The following is a 17,760-nucleotide window of genomic DNA, read 5'->3' on the forward strand; positions in this document are numbered from 1 at the left end:
GGCTTTTAGCTCTGTAATGTTCTCTTAAACCACCGTGTCGGTCAGTTGGGTTTATGTGAAAGCATGATAAATATTTTATATCGCCAAATGAAAACTGTATCTTGCCCTTTTTCATCACTCACCCCGTCTCCCCCCTCCCTTACTCACCCCTCTCTCTCTTATTTCATTGACTGGAGCCCTAGCACTTCCATCTCACCTCAGTGCTGCCACCTGCTGGTCTCTTTCGTGAACTACAGGGCTTTGCTTTGCCTGCACTTGCTTGTCAGGCCAGTAGATGGCGGTGCTGAGAGAGAGAGAGAGCAAAGAGGCCAGACAAGAGACTTCACCTGAGTGTGTTAGAGTCACTTAAGAGCTCTCTTGATCAACGGTATTAAGTAAGCAGATATGAAGGTAGAGACCGAGCACTCCTCTTCCTCCTCCTCCTCCTCCTCTTCCTCCCCGTTGCTCCTCCAGCAGCAGCCGTCCCACTGTTTACTTTATTAAGGCTCTAAATGCTCGGCAATCCCTTTTTAATTGACTTGGCCTCTCTGTGTGCGTCCTGGCATGGGCGGGTGTGACTCATAAACAACGCATCTGCACACACACACACACACACACACACACACACACACACACACACACACACACACAGCGTCTGCCAAGAGGCCGGTCTGTGACATCGTTAACAAACACAATAATGTTGGTTTATTTTATTGTGGGATTTTTCTCCCCAATCTTCCCCCCTCTCTCTTCTGCTGCTCACTCACTCACTCTCTCTCTCTCTCTCTGTGTGTTACAGAGTAAACGGGACCATCTGCTGATGAATGTGAAATGGTACTACCGCCAGTCAGAGGTTCCCGACTCCGTGTACCAGCACCTGGTGCAGGACCGCAACAACGAGAACGGTGAGGCTGCCCCGCCCGTGTGTGTGTGTGTGTGCGTGTGTGTGTGTATACACTCTGAATGTAAATACACTTCCTCTCGCTAACACACACCGCTCAATAGCCCTCTCTCTGGAATACTCACACACACCTGCCTGTGCTCAGAGAGTGTAAGAGCTGGCGGTGAATCACATTTCAGAGCCAAAGCAGAAGACGGCGTCCCTCGGCTCTGCACTGTTCCCCGGGCAACGCTCCTCCAAGCCAGACAGCAGCACTGTCAAGTGCTAATAACCCGCAGTGTCATGTGGCCCTTGAGCACACACACACACTCACACACACACACACACAGAGAGCATCAGAGGCAGTGGTCTCTCTCCGTCTCTCACACCAGCACTTCCACAGTTTTCCGCCGACTGATTAAATTCTGGAGCAGATTCCACAGAGCCAGTCACATTTGTTTAAGTGTGACTCTCTGTGTGAAGCCTTAATGCTTTGTTCTGCTCTGTTGTGATAAATGCCAGCTCCCTGCTTCGGTTCAGCCTGTTAGAGGAGCAGCTTGTTGCTCTCTGCCAGGTTCTGATCTGACGTCCTGCTCATCACACAGCCTCACTACAGCCTCACTACAGCCTCACACAGCCTCACTACAGCCTCACTACAGCCTCACACAGCCTCACTACAGCCTCCACTGACTGAGGCTTAGAGAAGTTCAGCTCAAGTTCAAGATTTGATTTTCTTTTAATTCATATTTGATGAGGAGTGCGCTCACATTTCTTTAGTTCTTTAATAAACTATTCATAAATTGACACACGACTTACTTGTTAATGTAGGGAAAACAACATCTATCAGCCTGGAATCAGTGATAATTATTCAATCAGTCACTTATACACACTTACTGATCATACATATCTTCTCAGGGTTGTTGTTGTTGAATGTGTGATTCCCTGCCTTTGCTTCTGGGCTGAGCTTCATTTCAAGCTTCACATTAGAAAAAGTGTCTCAGTGTACACAGCCTCACCACACACACACACACACACAAACACACACACACACCTGTTGACACATCCTATTAGCACTTGGCGGTTCTCTTTAGCTAACATGCCCCTGATGGCTGAGCCTCAGTCAGTCTCCTCACCTCACTGAATCCAAACCTCGTCTCACTCTTCACACCCAAACAACAAATACATATTCACTCACAATTACAAGTAAACAAGACCAGACGCCGCCGCCACCGCCGCCGCCTCTGTGTGTCTTTGAGCCGTCACTCGTCTGGTCACCGTAGATGGAAGACTTCATTGATGTCATCAGCTGAGCCCCCTCCCTCCCCACACACACACACACACACACACAGACACACACACACACACACACACACACACACACACACACACACACACACACACACACACACACACACACACACAGACCCTCGGCTCACCGCTCGGCGTTCTCCTATCTGCAGTCTGTCCTTGCAGCCGGGACTCAAGATTATTGGAATTGATGTCACAAGGCCGGAGCACGGCGGCCACCACGCACCACAGCTGAGGTCATTTGTCAGCCGCGAGTCCCGCTGACGTGCCTGAACCCCCCGACAGGGTCATTCCACGGGAGGACTGAACATTATGTGCTCTCCTCAGGGACTGCACTTTATTGGCTTTATTGAATTATGAGGCTTAATATTGACCTCCGCTGAGGCACTTGTTACTCCGGCCCTAAGCAGAGCTGCACTCAGCCTGTTATTAGTCACTTCAAACACACAGCCGGCTTGATCTCCACTCGTGTTGTGTCCTGGATGAATGTGTTTGCTTATCAGTGTGGTTAAATGTTTAAATACCTTCTCCCCTTAGACTCTGGCCGGGAACTGGTTATCACAGATCCAGTTGTCAGGAGTCGAGAACTCTTCATCTCCGACTACGTGGACACTTACCATGCTGCTGCTCTCAGGTAAACACGCACGCACACACACACACACACACACCTGTATGTATGCATGTAGGTCAGCTTGTTCCTTTCCAGTGTTTGGTTGCAGTCCTGAGTTTAGATCAGGCTTCAGAGTCGGGGCCTGTTTGAAAATGTAACCAAAGATCCATATTTCATTTTATATTCTTGGAGCAAAACAAATCCATATGGATGACTCATACATCTTTTTTTGTCATCTACAGCGTTTAATCCTATTATTCTATATTATTTAAATATTAAACCTCATTCCCGTCGCCATGGTGATGCTGTTAGAACAGATTTCACTCTTGTAAATGGACAAACAAACCCCTCACACTGGGGCTCTGATTGAAACACAGGAATGATTGAATAACTGCGATACACAAGAATGACGCCACTACAATGATGTCATACTTATTCTGATGCACATGTGTCCATTTCCTGTTAAGTATCTTCTTCTAATCTACATGGTACACACTGTGCTGAAGTAATTCCCTTCCTGTACGTTCACGAGTCCCAAACCTCCATTCCTCTCCTGCTGTGAGCCGGAGTGACAAATGAAGGCTCAGAGCAGAAACACACACAGTGGATATGAACACACAGCTTAAAATGGCTCCTGGTGGCCTCCACTCACACACACACACATGCTTGACAGAAGGCGTCTGATCTCTGCTGACCCACATGAGCCGCTGCAGCCAAAGCGGTGGAATTCTTTCAGAGTTTAGCTTTGGGGGGGGAAAGGAGCACACAGGCGTGATTAACGTCCCCGTCTGAAAAATGGGATATTCTCCCTTTGCACTCAATCCCTTCCTCCTCCGTCTCTTCCCGCTTATCCGTTCCTGGCCCGGCCCGGCCCCGTCCCACCTCTCCCGCTTCCCCTCTCCCTCTAACCCAAACCATGTGTGAGCGGCGCAGCAGGCGGGGAGTCAAAGCCGTGTCTGTCAGAAACCGCTGATTTCAGGGCAAATTAGCTGCAACTTCTCCCTGCACAGAGCGCCCTTTGATTTCACTCCAGTCTCAAGGCTCGGGATAAATGGGAGAGAATTCCAGCGAGATGCCGTAATGCCACACAGCTCTCCGCAGACGGCACCGCTCGCTTCCCTTTTAATCTCTTCAAGGGGAGGAAGACGCTGCTGCTGGGCCGGGCCGGCCTTGCCCCCGCTCGCCTGTGATGTCTGTTATTTTGATTGGCCCAGACACCCGGGTGCTGGGGAACGGGAATGGTATCAAGATGTGGTCGGAGCGCCGGGCTCCTCGGGCTCTTTGGGGGGTAATCACGTCAGGCCAGGGAGAGAAGCGCAGGTTGAATTCCCGTCCCCGTCAGTAAAGCGTGTGTATCCCACACAGGCGGCAGCAGCCGGGGCAGAGCTGACATGTTCAGCTTGTATTTACAGGTTCAATAGCCGGAGCTGGAAGCCTCACAGCAAAGTCAGCAGGCCCTGACAGGCTCCGGATCCCTGCTGCCGGATTTGTCACCTCACACACACACACCAAAACCCCCCCACAGCCTCTAATTAGGGGTGCCACTCCTGCCAGCGTATCACTTTGTCATGTGGTTGTTTCTCGCCTATTAAAGCTCCTCTTCCTTCTGTCTTCCAGGGGGAAATGCAACATTTCCCATTTCTCCGACATTTTTGCTGCCAGGGAGTTCAAAGCCCGCGCCGACTCCTTCTTCTATATCCTGGGATATAACCCGGAGACCAGGTGAGGAAGATCTCTGTCCACTCTGTCCTCTCTGTCCTCTGCTGCTCCCCTCAGCAGAACAAAGGCAGAGACACATTCACTGCTTCCTTTAACGAGCAGAAGTCATGGATATATAGCTCCCAGAGAGATTACAGTGGTAAATTAGAGCCGGGCCATGTTTTTATACAACACACACATGGATCTTATACACAGGTGTTAGGATTTGGGGGTCTTCTCCTGGGGATAAAGGCTTTGTTACACTGGAGTGATAAAGCTTTATGATCTCATTTACCTGTGCAGCTCCGGAGAAAACAGCAATTATTGCTCCTTCCTGCATAAAATCTACATTATTATTTCTCATAAAATGCCACATCTCCCTCTCCTGCCTATTAACTATAACTTTAATACAACGTCACCTATAGGCAACACAGCAAGAACATGACATTGTTCATATCCTGCTTCTGCATCAGAGGAGCATGAATATGCAGCAGTGTTGTTCCAGGGCAGCAGATGAGCTTACACACACACACACACACAGACACACACACACACACACACACACACACACACACAGACACAGACACAGACACACTCACACACAGAGCACGTTCCTCTCGTGCTGTTCCCGTCTCTGCGATGCAGCCGTGGTTCCACAGTTGTGTGTCTAATGATGCTGTGTTGCTAATTACTGCACTCAATGTTATCAGTGCATAAGGTCTGATACTAATGTGATGTCATTATGAGCCCCCCCCCCTCCCATCCCCCCCTTCTGTCACTGTCAGTGGCCTTTGTTGATTCTTGTCAAGTGGCATGTCAGGAGTTAATTAGTGTGTGTTTTCCATATTAAATGTAATATTAGGAGCATCTTAGTTATGTTTGGCTCCAGGAGAAATGTTACAATAATACAGAACAACAAAGAGCCTGTATGAAAACCTGATGTCATACATGATGTCGCTCAGCTGTGATCCTCTTCATCTGGACGCCTGAGCAGGTTGGACTTCAGTTCCCTGCCTGTGAGAACACACGTGACCTGCTGATAGACTTTGTTTTTAACTATCTCCTGTTTAAATGAGAAGTAAACAGGATGGATCAGGTTCATAGAGTTCAGTCAGTCTGTTTACAGGCTCAGTAAATGTAAAGAATTGACTTTACAATACATCTCATGGTATTGTCATGTTCCAGACCGGTCCTGCCTTTACTGGAGTGAGATCATGGACTTTGTGTCTCTTAGTGTATTCTTGTTTAGATGCAGATTGTGAATGTGTTAATGTTCTATTCTTAACGTTTCTGACCTTTAGAAGGTCTGCAGCCGGGGTGGAGCTGCTTTCTTGTGTTCAATGTTCAGGGTCTTGTCTCTTCCATGGTCCTGCAGGACTCCAGCGGCCCCCCAAGAGTCTTTAGATCTCCTGTGTGGTCACATGTTCGTTAGGAGCTGTTTCATTTAATTCCGAATTTGTTGGCCTCACTTGTTCAAGTGACAGCAGTCCTTGTCATTGGCAGGAGGGGTTGCCAGTTGGGATCCCCCTGCTCCAGGGCCCCGTCCCCCTCCTCCTCCTCCCTCCCTCCCTTCCTCTCCCTCCCTCCCTCTCCCTCCGCTGCTTTGGTATTCTGAGCGAGCTGTCTGCCGCCGCCGCGCAATTTCAGCCTTGTTTATTATGGCGCAGACATACGAGGAGAGATGAATTCCGTATCCTGCCTGCGTGTCTGCTTTGTGTGTGCGCCTGCTGTGTGTGTGTGTGTGTGTGTGTGAGTGAGTGAGTGTGTGTGTGTAAGGTCGCAGCACATGCTCAGTAGTGCCCGCACAGGAGCGGAGCGGCGCTGTGCTACGCTGCTACGTGCATGCTGAGGTCACAGCACAAGCTCAGTGAGCCTCATCTCCGGAGCGAATGCGCGCTTCTCCATTTTGAGCACCTACAAATAGGTGGGTGAGGGGGACTCGAACCCAACGAGCGAGTGCACACAGTGTCACCGCCCAACCTGCAGGGCTCCATGTCAGAAATGGACGATCTGTTCAGCCCGCGGAGGTAGGTGCTCGGCTCGATGCTGCCGCTTTCTCCGCTCGGCTCCGGCGCTCGGCTCCTTTCTGCGACTCGCGTTCCGGCTGCCTGACAAAAGTGTGTGTGTCTATTGTGTGTGTGTGAGCTGGCTGCATCGCTGTCATTGTGTTTACCGGCTGTGTTGTTGTCGCGTCCCCGCACTTTGTGGTGATTTCACGGCGTGCAGCCCTGTCACCGCTCTGCGCGCTGCGTTCCGCGGCACCGTGAGGCTCAGTGTACCGGCCGCGGCTCCGCACCTCCGTCTGACCGCCGGGGCTTTATGTTGAGACGCGGTCGCTTATAAACGCGTCTCCGGTTTCGTTCTTACACACTCACGGAGCCCCGGAGAGGCTGCCTGCCTGCCGGAGAGGCTGCCGGGGCTCCATTTTGCTGCAGCAGCCTCCGTGTTTACAATCGAGATGACATGGCGCACGGAGCGACGCGGCGCTCACACACACACAGTCACACAAAGCGGGGCCGGGGGTGTGTGTGTGTGTGTGTGTTGTGTGTTGCTCGTCATGGCTGTGACATGCTGAAGTTGGCTTCTTGTTATTGTGCGCCGCAATTATGTCAGTGTGCCACAGGCTCGAGCGGCGATTGGCTGGAATTGATAGAGGGGGCGGGGCCAGCCTTGATTGCACACACAAGCATGCACGCACGCACGTACAAAGTTGACCAGACCGTCACGTTGTTGTTTGAGTTTAATGAGCAACAACAATAACTTAAGTACATGAGGAGAGGAGAGGAGAGGAGAGGAGAGGAGGAGCTGCTGGGCTTTGAATTAATATAAAAGGAATAAATCTTTGATTACATTTGTATAACCAGTCGTTTACTTGTCAATACCCTTTCTCCTGTGTTTACTACTGTAACAGGTTTAGCATTACTCAGACTATTAAATCAGGAAATAAAAATAGCATCATAGTCCTGAGCCTTTTGTTCTTCCTGATCTGTAAACAACACATCCTATCCTTCGCCTGTAAGCACTGGGATCTTTGTGAGATACATCTGATTTAGTTTAAAAGTAAGGTTATATTTTGGTCACATTGCTACTCTACAGGCTCCTCCTGGTTCTGACTTTACCTGCAGACCGTCTGGAAAGTCCTGAGAGCTTCCCGCTGCAATCCATCTGTATTCCGCCTCCTCTCTCCGGACCGTTGCTGCATTCCATCTGAATGTCGACTCCTCTGCTCTCAGGATGTGCAGGAGTATAACATGGCTGTCTCCAGTCTGAGTTCTTATTCTGGTGCACATGTCCTCATTTGTCATCCTCACAGCCAACTGCCAGATATACTGTGGGCCCGACAGAGTGCACATTGTCAGGAATACGTTTGGAGAAGTTTCTCTCAACAGAAAACCTTTCTGTTCTATTTGGGCACCTGCAGGAAGAGGAACCATCACATTCCCTCCTACAAGCCCGGATCCACACCAATATATGAAGGCTTGTACTTTGGCTGAGACGCTAGAACACATTAATGTGTTTACGTGTTCCCAGATTTACCATCTGACACAAACCCAAAGAATTATTGCACAACTTCTGCTTCCCACAGAGCGATTTGTGCGTCAATCACTTATAATAGCTGCTTCCAAAGTTTCAGGTTAAAGAATAATATAAGCAAAACGCCCTAAAGTATGAGTCACATGTCTGGAAGGCATCTCAAAGCTGTTTAGATACAAATCAGCGCGTATAAGATGGAAGAGAGGCTTTTTGAATCTGATCAGCACATTTGTCACAGCTTATTTAAACCCACTGCCGAAGTCTCACGGCCGTTCACTTCCTCTTATCTGCTCTGACTTTATTGCCGTTTGTAAATAAAATGTGATGAAGTATTGGAACATGTGTTGGCACGGCAACGCTAGCAAACTGTCCTGATAGGCTGGGGGTCACTGGACTTGCTGTTAAAATCCACTTGGCCTGTGCGGCTGCTGTGTGTGCCAGGTCTTCTCTCAGCCATAGTGCATACGGTATGGATTACTCCTCTACCTCTCTCTCCCCCCGTCTGTGAGGGGGGGGAGGGGGGGAGTCTCTTATGAGGGGGAGTCGGGTGGAATATGAATCCGTCACAGGCTTTTGTGGTTGCAGGTCTGTAAAGCGACCGGAGGGACGTGGACTCCGGTTTCAGCCAGGTCTCCCTGATGGAGTGCGAGGCTTCTATGGGTGCAAATCACGCTGACAGTTTCTGGGCCGCCCCGCGCTCGCCTGTATGAAAATCAGCGCCGTTACCTAGGCAACAGAGGGAAAGGCTTTTCAAAAGGAACATCTTGTCATTTTCTTTAATCCACTGCAGCTGGAGATTCGGAACACTATTATTAAATTGCAGTTGCTATGGCTACCAACATTTGCACCAGCAGCCGCCGCCGCCGCCGCTCTGGAGGCTCCAGCCCCTGTGAGTCCCTGTGTAGCCGCGCTCCCCCTCCCACCTTTTAGGGGATTCTGTTTTATTGCTGCATCCACAATATCAGGGCTTGCAAATGTGCTCGGCTCAGCTTTGCTGCTGCCGGAGCAAAAGAGCAAAGAATCTGCCGCTTTGCTCTCCGGAATAAAGAATCAAACACACAGATGCGTCTCCTCAGACTGCAGACTCTGTCCCCCTCTGTCTAGTTCTGATCTTTCTCCTGCGTTTGAATTATGAGTTTTGTTTTTTCTCCCTTCCTGCCTTTAAGCTTCAGTCTGTTCTGTAATAAAATAAGAAAAAGATCCCCCCCAGTTGTGAGTTTGAACCTTTTTACAGTTGCTCAGCCGGATCAACAGGCACACAGCAGGCAGATTCCTTTAAGCTACTCTCGACACTCGGCCAAATACATATTTTTATGTTCATTCTGCCTTCTTTATCTCTTTGCAGGCGACTAAACAGCACACAGGGGGAGATCAGAGTGGGCCCCAGTCACCAAGTAAGTGATCACACAGTACACAAGTCACAAGCAGCTTCTCTCTCTCACTGAACATGCTCATGCCGTTATCACACACACATCTCATTGATCTCACTCCAGCCTTACACTTCATGTCTGGATGTAGCTTATCATTTATAATAATCAACCGAAGAGTGCTTCATCCTTTCATAACATGTCTCACAAGTTAACGTCAGCTGCAGCTTTATTTCCACAAGTTTAGGTGATAATGTTGAATGCGATCGTCTAAAATAGAGATAAGATTATATAGATAAGATATTAAAATGGCAGCTTCCCTCTGCAGACATGGGTGGAATGTGGCGTGCACAGAGCTTTGCATGATGTTTGCGTATGTGCTGTTAGCCCCTGGCCTTATTTGGCTGCGTCGTGTGAAGCCACAGTAAAGAGCAGCAGGTCTTGTACAAACTTGCTTGTGTTTAGGTAGATTAGTCAAATATTAACAGTGTTTCCCCGGCTGAGCGAGGATCAGCTGTGCGTGCCGTGTTGCTTTTAAATGCGCACCAAAACAAGCACCCAGAGTCATGAGACGCTCTGGTTCCTCCGCCCCGAGGCACGTACAGAGCGCCACCGGAGTAGTTCAGCTCCGGTGTTAAGTCTGTGACGAACCCGAGCCGCCGTGAGTGTAGCTTCTCCCCGTTCCTTCCTGCCACCACTCAGCCGCGCGGTGAAGAGCAGTTGACAGGGGGTTGAAAGGCGATATTTTCCTCAAGCTTCTGTGCTATTTGTAGTGTGACACCATCTGTCTCTCTCCTTCTCCCTGGACCTAATTAGGCCAAGCTCCCAGAGCTGCAGCCTTTCCCCTCCCCTGGTGGCCAGGCCGTGACCGAGAATGAGGAGCTGGTCTGGATGCCAGGGGTCAACGACTGTGACCTTCTCATGTACCTCAGAGCTGCAAGGTGAGCTGAGAGAGACACAAACACAGGTCCCTCCTCTGTGTGTGTGTGTGTGTGTGTGTGTGTGTGTGTGTGTGTGTGTGTGTTCACCTGTGCAAAGACATGATGTGAAATTAACCCATCAAAGGATTTTAGCCTAGCATCTAGCATTTTATCCAATGTACAATGATGTCATGTAATCCAATTAGTTACATTATCTATTGTAATGTTTCAGCATCATTAATTAAATTATCATTGTATATTATAGTATTTAATGGGCTTTATATGGCGTATCAGTAAAGCAGCATCTGTGTCTGCTGTGTAATTCATCCTGATCTGTCACTGTGAAGCCATTATTGTACAAATCACATCAAAGTTTAATCGTATCATTAGGTCAGATTTGATTCGATACTCAGCCGTAGACTTCTTTGATCGAGTGGATTCTCACATGGATGGAGGCGACAGCTGTGCGGAACAAAAATGTTACACTCACGATTAAAAAGGGCGATGAACACACGCTGGCACCTCAGCTTTACACAACATAAACATGTCAGCTGTGTGCGTTCTGCTGTGGTTTAGCTGCCTGCAGGGCGGCTCTGCACTGTGATTGGCTGCTTTCCCCAAACCGGCACAGTTTGACTATAATGCTAATGGCGTCTAAATTTATAATACGAGAACCATATTGTGACACCATCCATAGAAAGGAGTCACACTTAAAACACACTTCCTGTAGGGACGATGAGCTCATACAGTAGCCTGGTACAGTAGCATCTCTGTGAGTGTGTGTGATGTTGATGTTCTCCATCTTGTGCCCTCAGGAGCATGGCTGCCTTTGCCGGGATGTGTGACGGAGGCTCGACAGAAGACGGGTGTCTAGCAGCCTCTCGGGACGACACTACATTAAATGCACTTAACACTGTAAGTATCCATGCCAACCAGTCAGTTCAACAGTAGAAATCCATTCACCGGCACATCACTGTATTATTTTGTAATTGGAACGCAGCGATTTTCACTCTGAGCTCTGTTAGGATGCGGCTCTACTCTGATGGAGACCCCTCCCCCCCGACACACACACACACCAGCCAGGTGAATCCTCAGGCTGACACTATATTAGCCATAATGAGAGATTTGTCCCTCACGTTGACAATGAATACAGAGGAATCAAGCAGAAGAAAGAGATTACAATCATCACAAACAGGGCATTTATATTCAGACTCTATAAACAGTTAACAAAAAAAAAAATTAACATAGCTGGCAGGTCGTCGTCTCTCGACCTTCGTCTCTATTTGCAATTCCAATGAGTAATGCTTGTTTATCCTCGGTGAAAGAGCTTCTCCGCGCTGCCCCGTTCCTCCCGATTCAATATGACACACACGGCCCGGAGCGGCACAACGGTCGCCTTTGTCACCGCCTCGTTTGTATCCTCGCTGCTTCTTGGATCTCTGCGTGTCTTCTCCTCTGGCGCTCTGCCTCAGGTGGAGATTTCTAGTAAAAAAACCTCCTTTGATATGAAATCTATTTATATTAGAATGAAATGAACATGTCTCTGTAATGCTGAGGGTATTCCAGGCGAACCTCAGAGGATGAATATGATCTTGTTTCTGTGATTGCGTGCGTTCTGATTGTTCTGCTTGTGTGATTGTTGCCCTCAGCTACACGAGAGCAGCTACGACGCAGGCAAGGCTCTGCAGCGCCTGGTGAAGAAGCCCGTGCCCAAGCTGATAGAGAAGTGCTGGTCTGAGGACGAAGTGGTAAGTGTGGGAAACGGCAAACTGACACACACGCATCACACGACACATGTGAATGATGTTGTGCGGTGTTGTGTGCTCCTGCTCCTGCTGCTGCGTGTCAGCGCTGGGCCTGTGTCTTTAGAGGGAGCTGTTGAGAGAGTTAAAGCTGTCCTCTTGGAGCCGCCCTCGCAAGACATCAGTAAAAACAGTCATCCGTTTCCAGTTCCTCCAAGGCTCCCCGAGCAGCTGCATCCTGTTTATCGCCCACAGAATAAATCTCTGCCGTGAACGACTGGAAAGGGAAAAAAGATTGAGGGATGATAATGTTGGCCTCCATTTGAATTTAGATGTGAATTTCACCACAGCTGTTGAAGAGACTAGAATGAGAAAATGGCAGCCCCTCTCTCTCTGATCAAACAGCAGACGGGCGGGAGGGAGGGGTCGGGGGGGGATGAGAGGGCTGGATATCAGCATGTCAAAGCCACGGAGCGCTGCGACTGTGGCCTTGATGCTTTATCACACGCCGTGCTACACGTCTGTAAGCCCACTGCTTTTAAAGAGAGCACTACCCACTGATGTGACTGTTGATCTTAGTCAAACGAGCCTCCGCCACTCACATCCATCCCATTGTGTGAGTCTCTCCTCCTCCCATGTGCGTCGCCCTCTTTAACCGCTCTGATATTGTTCGCTAATGCCGGCGTGCGCTCGTCGTCTTCTTCTTCGTCTTGAGCAGACGAGCTCCCGATCCGGCAAACTCTCATCCGGAGGAAAGCGAGAGCCGGTATTGGGGTTTTGCGACTGAACGTGACGGGCATATCTGAATGAAGCCAGAGCCCATGGCAGCAGCACCGCAGCGAATCACAACAAATTAAGTCAAGCGTCCTTTTTGTGGGCTGCTTATGAGCTGCTCTTATTTATGCATGCTTGCTGGCGCCAGGCTTAAACTGCTGTGCAAAGATGATCAGAGGAGGGGGGGCCGGGGGGGGGGCAGGCATGTTGATAGGAGGCTTTATTGCCATAATCTGCCACAGCAGGTCCACCACAGACCAACCACATGTCCAGGGAACACAGGAGTGGTCCCACACTAGAAGCTGTAAATAACCAGATTCTACTTCACAGATCGCCCCAGTAAGCCTCAGCCTCAGCCTCAGCCGCTCTGTTCAATCACATCAAACTGTCATCATGCTGACTTTGTGGAAAAATAGATCCTCTTTAGACATTCTTCTATATTTAACCCCTTAGGCCACTGAGTTTATGAACTTGTTTTTGTACTCTAAAATATAAACTGCGAAAATGGGACTTCCGGGTTCTCGGAAGTCCCATGTGACCGGAACCCAGACTCGCCCCTGGGTGGCGCTGCAGCACAGGCCAGATAGAAAAAAGAGAGAGAGAGGAGGAAGGAGAGGAAGGAGAGTGTTCTGCGTTCTATGAAACACCTTCAGTAACTTTTTTGTGGTGACGAATGTGTCCGTGTGAGTGTGAAGTCATGATGCAGATCCATGTTGCTTCACTTTTATATTTAGTCCCTCTCAGATTTTTGCTGAAATCAAGATGTACTGAACCGTCACGGAACAGATTTATGGGTTTGGGTCTCCTGAAGGAAAAGATTCATTTTACGTGACGCCGACTGCCAGTCTGAAACACGCAGACGGTGTAAGAGGTGTGTGTGTGTGTGTGTGTGTGTCTCAGTACCTTCACATGCAGGTTAGAACTTACATTCTGCTAAGATTCTGCTTCTATGTGACTGTAAATTCAGTTTTGTGGAGAGTATGAGAGTGAAACACCTCCATGTTCAGTCATACACACCTTTACAGACAGATAATCAGAGTGTAGCATGCATGTAAACACAGTAAAAGAACATTAGGCGAGTCATCATGCCAGTACACACGTTTGATCAAGCAACTACTACCGGGTTCAACATGTAAAGACTGAGTGATGTAATCAATGTGTACGAGGTGTCATGAGAGCAGTACGCCATGTTATCCTTGCTCTGCGCCGTGTTTGTGTGTGTGTCTGTGTGTGTGTTGTCGCGGTCAGCAGGGTGTCAGTGTTTCACCTGCCCCTGCAGCGCCCACAGCCCATAGAAGCAGCTTGACTCTTGGCCCGCCAAGGACACGTCTCCCAGCGATCTGATCACCAGTTGTGCCTTTCCAGCCCTGCAGCCTTGAGGGACAGGTGTAAATGTAGCCCCGACCTTGACGCACTTACACAAACCAGCCCCGCTTGCTCTTCATTTATTTATCACCCCTCCGCCCTGCCTCTGCCTCTGCCGCTCTCATCTCATCCCCTCCAGGACCGGCTTCATTATTTTCTTCCTGCTATTTTTTTCCCCCCCTCTCTCGTTCTTGTGGAGATGTGAATAAAAGTGACAGCGGGGGCCGTTGAAATGACAGAATCAGCCTGTCTGCAGGGTCACTTGTCACCCTCCCTCCCCCACCACAGACTCCCTTTGTACCCTCCTCCCTCCCTCCCTCCCCGGCCCACCTTTTCTCCCTCCGCCCTGCAGCCTCTGCCACTTTGCACACGAGGCCCTGGACCTCCTTTTCTTCCGTAGCAATTTGGAAGCAGCCCCCTTTTACCTTTCCTTTCTCTGCGTCGTCTTCATTCCAGAGACAAAGCCTCTCCCATGGTCGTTTGTAAGCCGTTTTATTACTGCCGGGGAGGAAGTGACAAAACAGAGTGTTTTCATTTTGATTGTCCCCACCACAGAACACACTCTGGGCCCTTTTGACGGCCCTGAAAGCTGCACGCCGTCTCTCTCAGTAACATTTAGCACAAAAAAAAGCAAATTGAAAATCCCTCACGTTTGACAGTAACGTGTCTCGTACGCTCCGAGGTGACGACAGCGTGTTACGCTCAGGAAAACTGCAAATATCTCAACCAAAGCACGGACGGACAGACACAGCACAGCACAGCCTTCCTGCCGCTGCCGCTGCCGCCGCCGCGCATTCAGCGGGCGGTTTAAGTGTTTCGCAAAAATGGAGGGAGGGAGAGGAGCGGAGTAGAGGAGCGGTGTAACCAGAGTTTGTTTCACCACGTACAACAGGAAAAAATGTAATTATGGGTGGGCGAAAGCGTTTGAGACAGTCAACCATGCTGGCCTACAGTCAGAGGGAGACAAAGCGGCCACATTACATTTTTATGTGCTTGTTTATGCCAAAATCGATGCAGAAAACTCACTTCCCACTACTCTTGATTTTTACACCAGTCTGAGGGAGGAAACGGCACTTTTAAAAAGGAAGAAGAGATCAGTCGTTGCTGCTATTGATCCGTTATCCAGCCCGCTGCTGCTTTGCAAAAGTCTAATAACGATGCAACGCTGAGTACTTTACTGATGTTTATGCAAAAGGCGACGTCAGCTTCAGCTTTTCAAGTCCGACACACCGAGGATCAAACCCTGTTGTCAACCATCACTGACTGAAGGCGATGAAGCTCTGGCCGCCGCTGCCGCCGCTGTCTGGCCGAGGCACAGTTATGTGTTTTCGATTAGACGCTTGCACGCTTTCCCAGTTTTGTGAAACGCGGGCGGTGGATCCCAGACACTTAAATCTGTGGCGGTTGTCGTCCATATTTAATGAGCGGTGATTATCGTGATCTGGTTTCCCAACATGAGGCTCTGTGCAGCCAGAGAGAGTGCAACACCTGGAGGGCCAACACTTTCAGTAATAATGTATTCTGTAGCTAAAGTGTGACGTTTCCCTCCATAAATCAACTTTATCAGCATTTTGTTAGTGATCCATAATGCATAAGTAGTGCGGACAGTGTTATGTTGTTAGATTGATACCTTTGCACCGCCCGTACCTTCTGCCTTCGCCGCGGCTATAAAGGGACACGAGAGAGCGAACCTGATTAATGAAACGCTCTCCTCTCCTGAAGCCGCCGCTGTATTTGCATCAAGTGGTGCTAATAATGCGTCGGCCAACAGGAGGTGCCGTATAAACAGCGGCTGTGTGTCGCCGTGTCAGAGAGAGGGGCGGCTGATCTATCGCAGCTCTGGGGCGGGGAGGTCTGTTCCTCTGCCATCTGCACAGTGCCGCGGTTTATCTCCGGCTGTGTCTGTAGCTGATGGATGACTGGAGCAGGCCTCCAACAGCTCTGAGGCGGGAGGGAGGGAGACGAGGAGAGAAGAGAAGAGAAGAGAGCAGCGGCCCCCCAGTGGTGAAACACAAGCTCACAGACCGGAGACACGCCGCCTGCCCAACGACACCACAGGCAGATGAAACACAACATGCCTCCCTGCTCCTCGCCGCTCTCCCCTGCCGGAGCTCGTCCATTGGTTTAAAGTTAACTGTGATGCTTCAGTCTGCGGGCTGCGTCTGTAGAGGGCGCTCTTGCCGCTGCATTAAGGGCTCGGCGTGGACAGGGTGCTTTATCAGTGCGATGGTGGCGTGCCAGCGATGCTTTTTAGGCTGGTTTGGTAACTGAATAGCAGACAGGATGGGCGTGTGCAGGAATTTCCTGTCACCTTTTGTGTCGACGGAACCCAAAGGAAACAGAGGATGTTGTTTGCCTGCCAAAAGGCTGGCAGGATATCAGCTCTCATATTCATATTACATTGTTTAGTAAATATAAAGAACAGGTTTGATGGCCTTCAGGCTTAAGTGAGGATATTTTAATAGGTTAAGACGATCACAGAGTTATGTTAATAAAAGGGCACAGCTCCTTAAGCACTTCTCTATTTCTGAGCTCTTGTGAATGGAGGCTGTGATCCGTCTCCATGGTGTCACCGTGCAGAGGATGGGGGCTCTGTCGGCTCTGGTGGTCTTCGTCGTCGTCTCATCTTCAAACGTGTTGTGATTTCCTTTTGCTGCGCTCTCTCTCAGTCTGAGCTGAGGTTTCATATCAGACGGACCGGTTTCCCCCTCTGGTGTTGGATAGTTGACTGATTGTCCTCAGGCCCTCTGGGTTTGTACACTGCAGCCGTGGAAAGGTCAGCTTTTAACAACGAGTCAACCATAATGACTCCATATTGAGTGAGAGTGGCTTTGTTTGCCGCGGCTGAAGGTTTAACTCGCCCCAGTGTTTTCACCCAATGACATTTAGAGGGAATTATCTTCCATGTGCGAGCCTGTCTTTGTTTATCATTACGATGCTATCTGAGTGCGTACATCTGCAGGATCTTAACAAGTTTTACAACTTCCAACAATCGTCGCTCGGGCAGGAAGTGCGCACAAACAACAATGGCCTTTTCAGCCGTTTTTCTCTCACTCTCCTCCTCCCTTTATATTTCTCCTCTCCAGCCTCACAATAGTGCAGTGTTAGGCACAGAGGGAAAGAGAGGGGAAACTCAGGGCGGGGAACCAGCCAGCTCTCTGGAACACTCAGAGAGAGAGGGGGGGGGGGGGAGAGAGAGAGAGAAGCCTGTTGTTTCTGCACAGCGGCTGGCCATTTGGTAGCGCTTCCACCCTGCCTCCTCCTCCCCCTCCCGCTCCGGCTCTGGCTCTGGCTCCTTTCAGCCCCTCCTCCGCCGCTGCGTCGCCTAGCAACGGAGGGCTGGAGCAATCGGAGCAGGGGCAGAGCGATTCAGGGAGCAGATTGGCGGATGATTTATTAGCTGGGCTGGAGAGCAGTGAGCCCAGGCAGCTGAAATGGAGCCTTAAACTGGAGCCGACATGCAGGGAGGGAGGGAGGGAGGGGGAGGGAGGGAGAGGGAGCCAGCCAGAGAAAGAGAACGGGAGGGAGGGGGGCAGAGGAGAGAGAGAGAAAGGGAGGGAGGGAGTGTGCACGCAGCTCCTCG

The 17,760-nt window shown here is 49.9% G+C and overlaps 1 protein-coding gene across 4 annotated transcripts in view; it reads left to right on the top strand.

The window, feature by feature from the left end:
• The first annotated feature begins 783 nt into the window (after positions 1 to 783).
• The window catches only part of LOC142989126 (arginine-glutamic acid dipeptide repeats protein-like), a 37,343-nt gene continuing 20,366 nt past the window's right edge, over positions 784 to 17,760 (top strand). For 2 of the 4 annotated variants that reach the window (XM_076138540.1, XM_076138541.1), the window contains exons 1-7: positions 784 to 884; positions 2,705 to 2,801; positions 4,395 to 4,499; positions 9,355 to 9,403; positions 10,193 to 10,317; positions 11,112 to 11,211; positions 11,946 to 12,044. In XM_076138540.1, coding sequence (XP_075994655.1) covers positions 800 to 884; positions 2,705 to 2,801; positions 4,395 to 4,499; positions 9,355 to 9,403; positions 10,193 to 10,317; positions 11,112 to 11,211; positions 11,946 to 12,044 — 660 coding nt within the window. In that variant the 5' untranslated portion in view covers positions 784 to 799. Of the gene's footprint in view, positions 885 to 2,704; positions 2,802 to 4,394; positions 4,500 to 6,107; positions 6,503 to 9,354; positions 9,404 to 10,192; positions 10,318 to 11,111; positions 11,212 to 11,945; positions 12,045 to 17,760 lie in introns of those variants that run through there. The other 2 variants (XM_076138542.1, XM_076138543.1) reach the window with 1 other exon arrangement.

Source organism: Genypterus blacodes, unplaced genomic scaffold (genome assembly GCF_046128005.1).
Source record: "Genypterus blacodes isolate CSIRO-AG114 ecotype Tasmania unplaced genomic scaffold, CSIRO-AGI_Gbla_v1 ptg000374l_1, whole genome shotgun sequence".
In the NCBI taxonomy this organism is placed as follows: domain Eukaryota; kingdom Metazoa; phylum Chordata; class Actinopteri; order Ophidiiformes; family Ophidiidae; genus Genypterus; species Genypterus blacodes.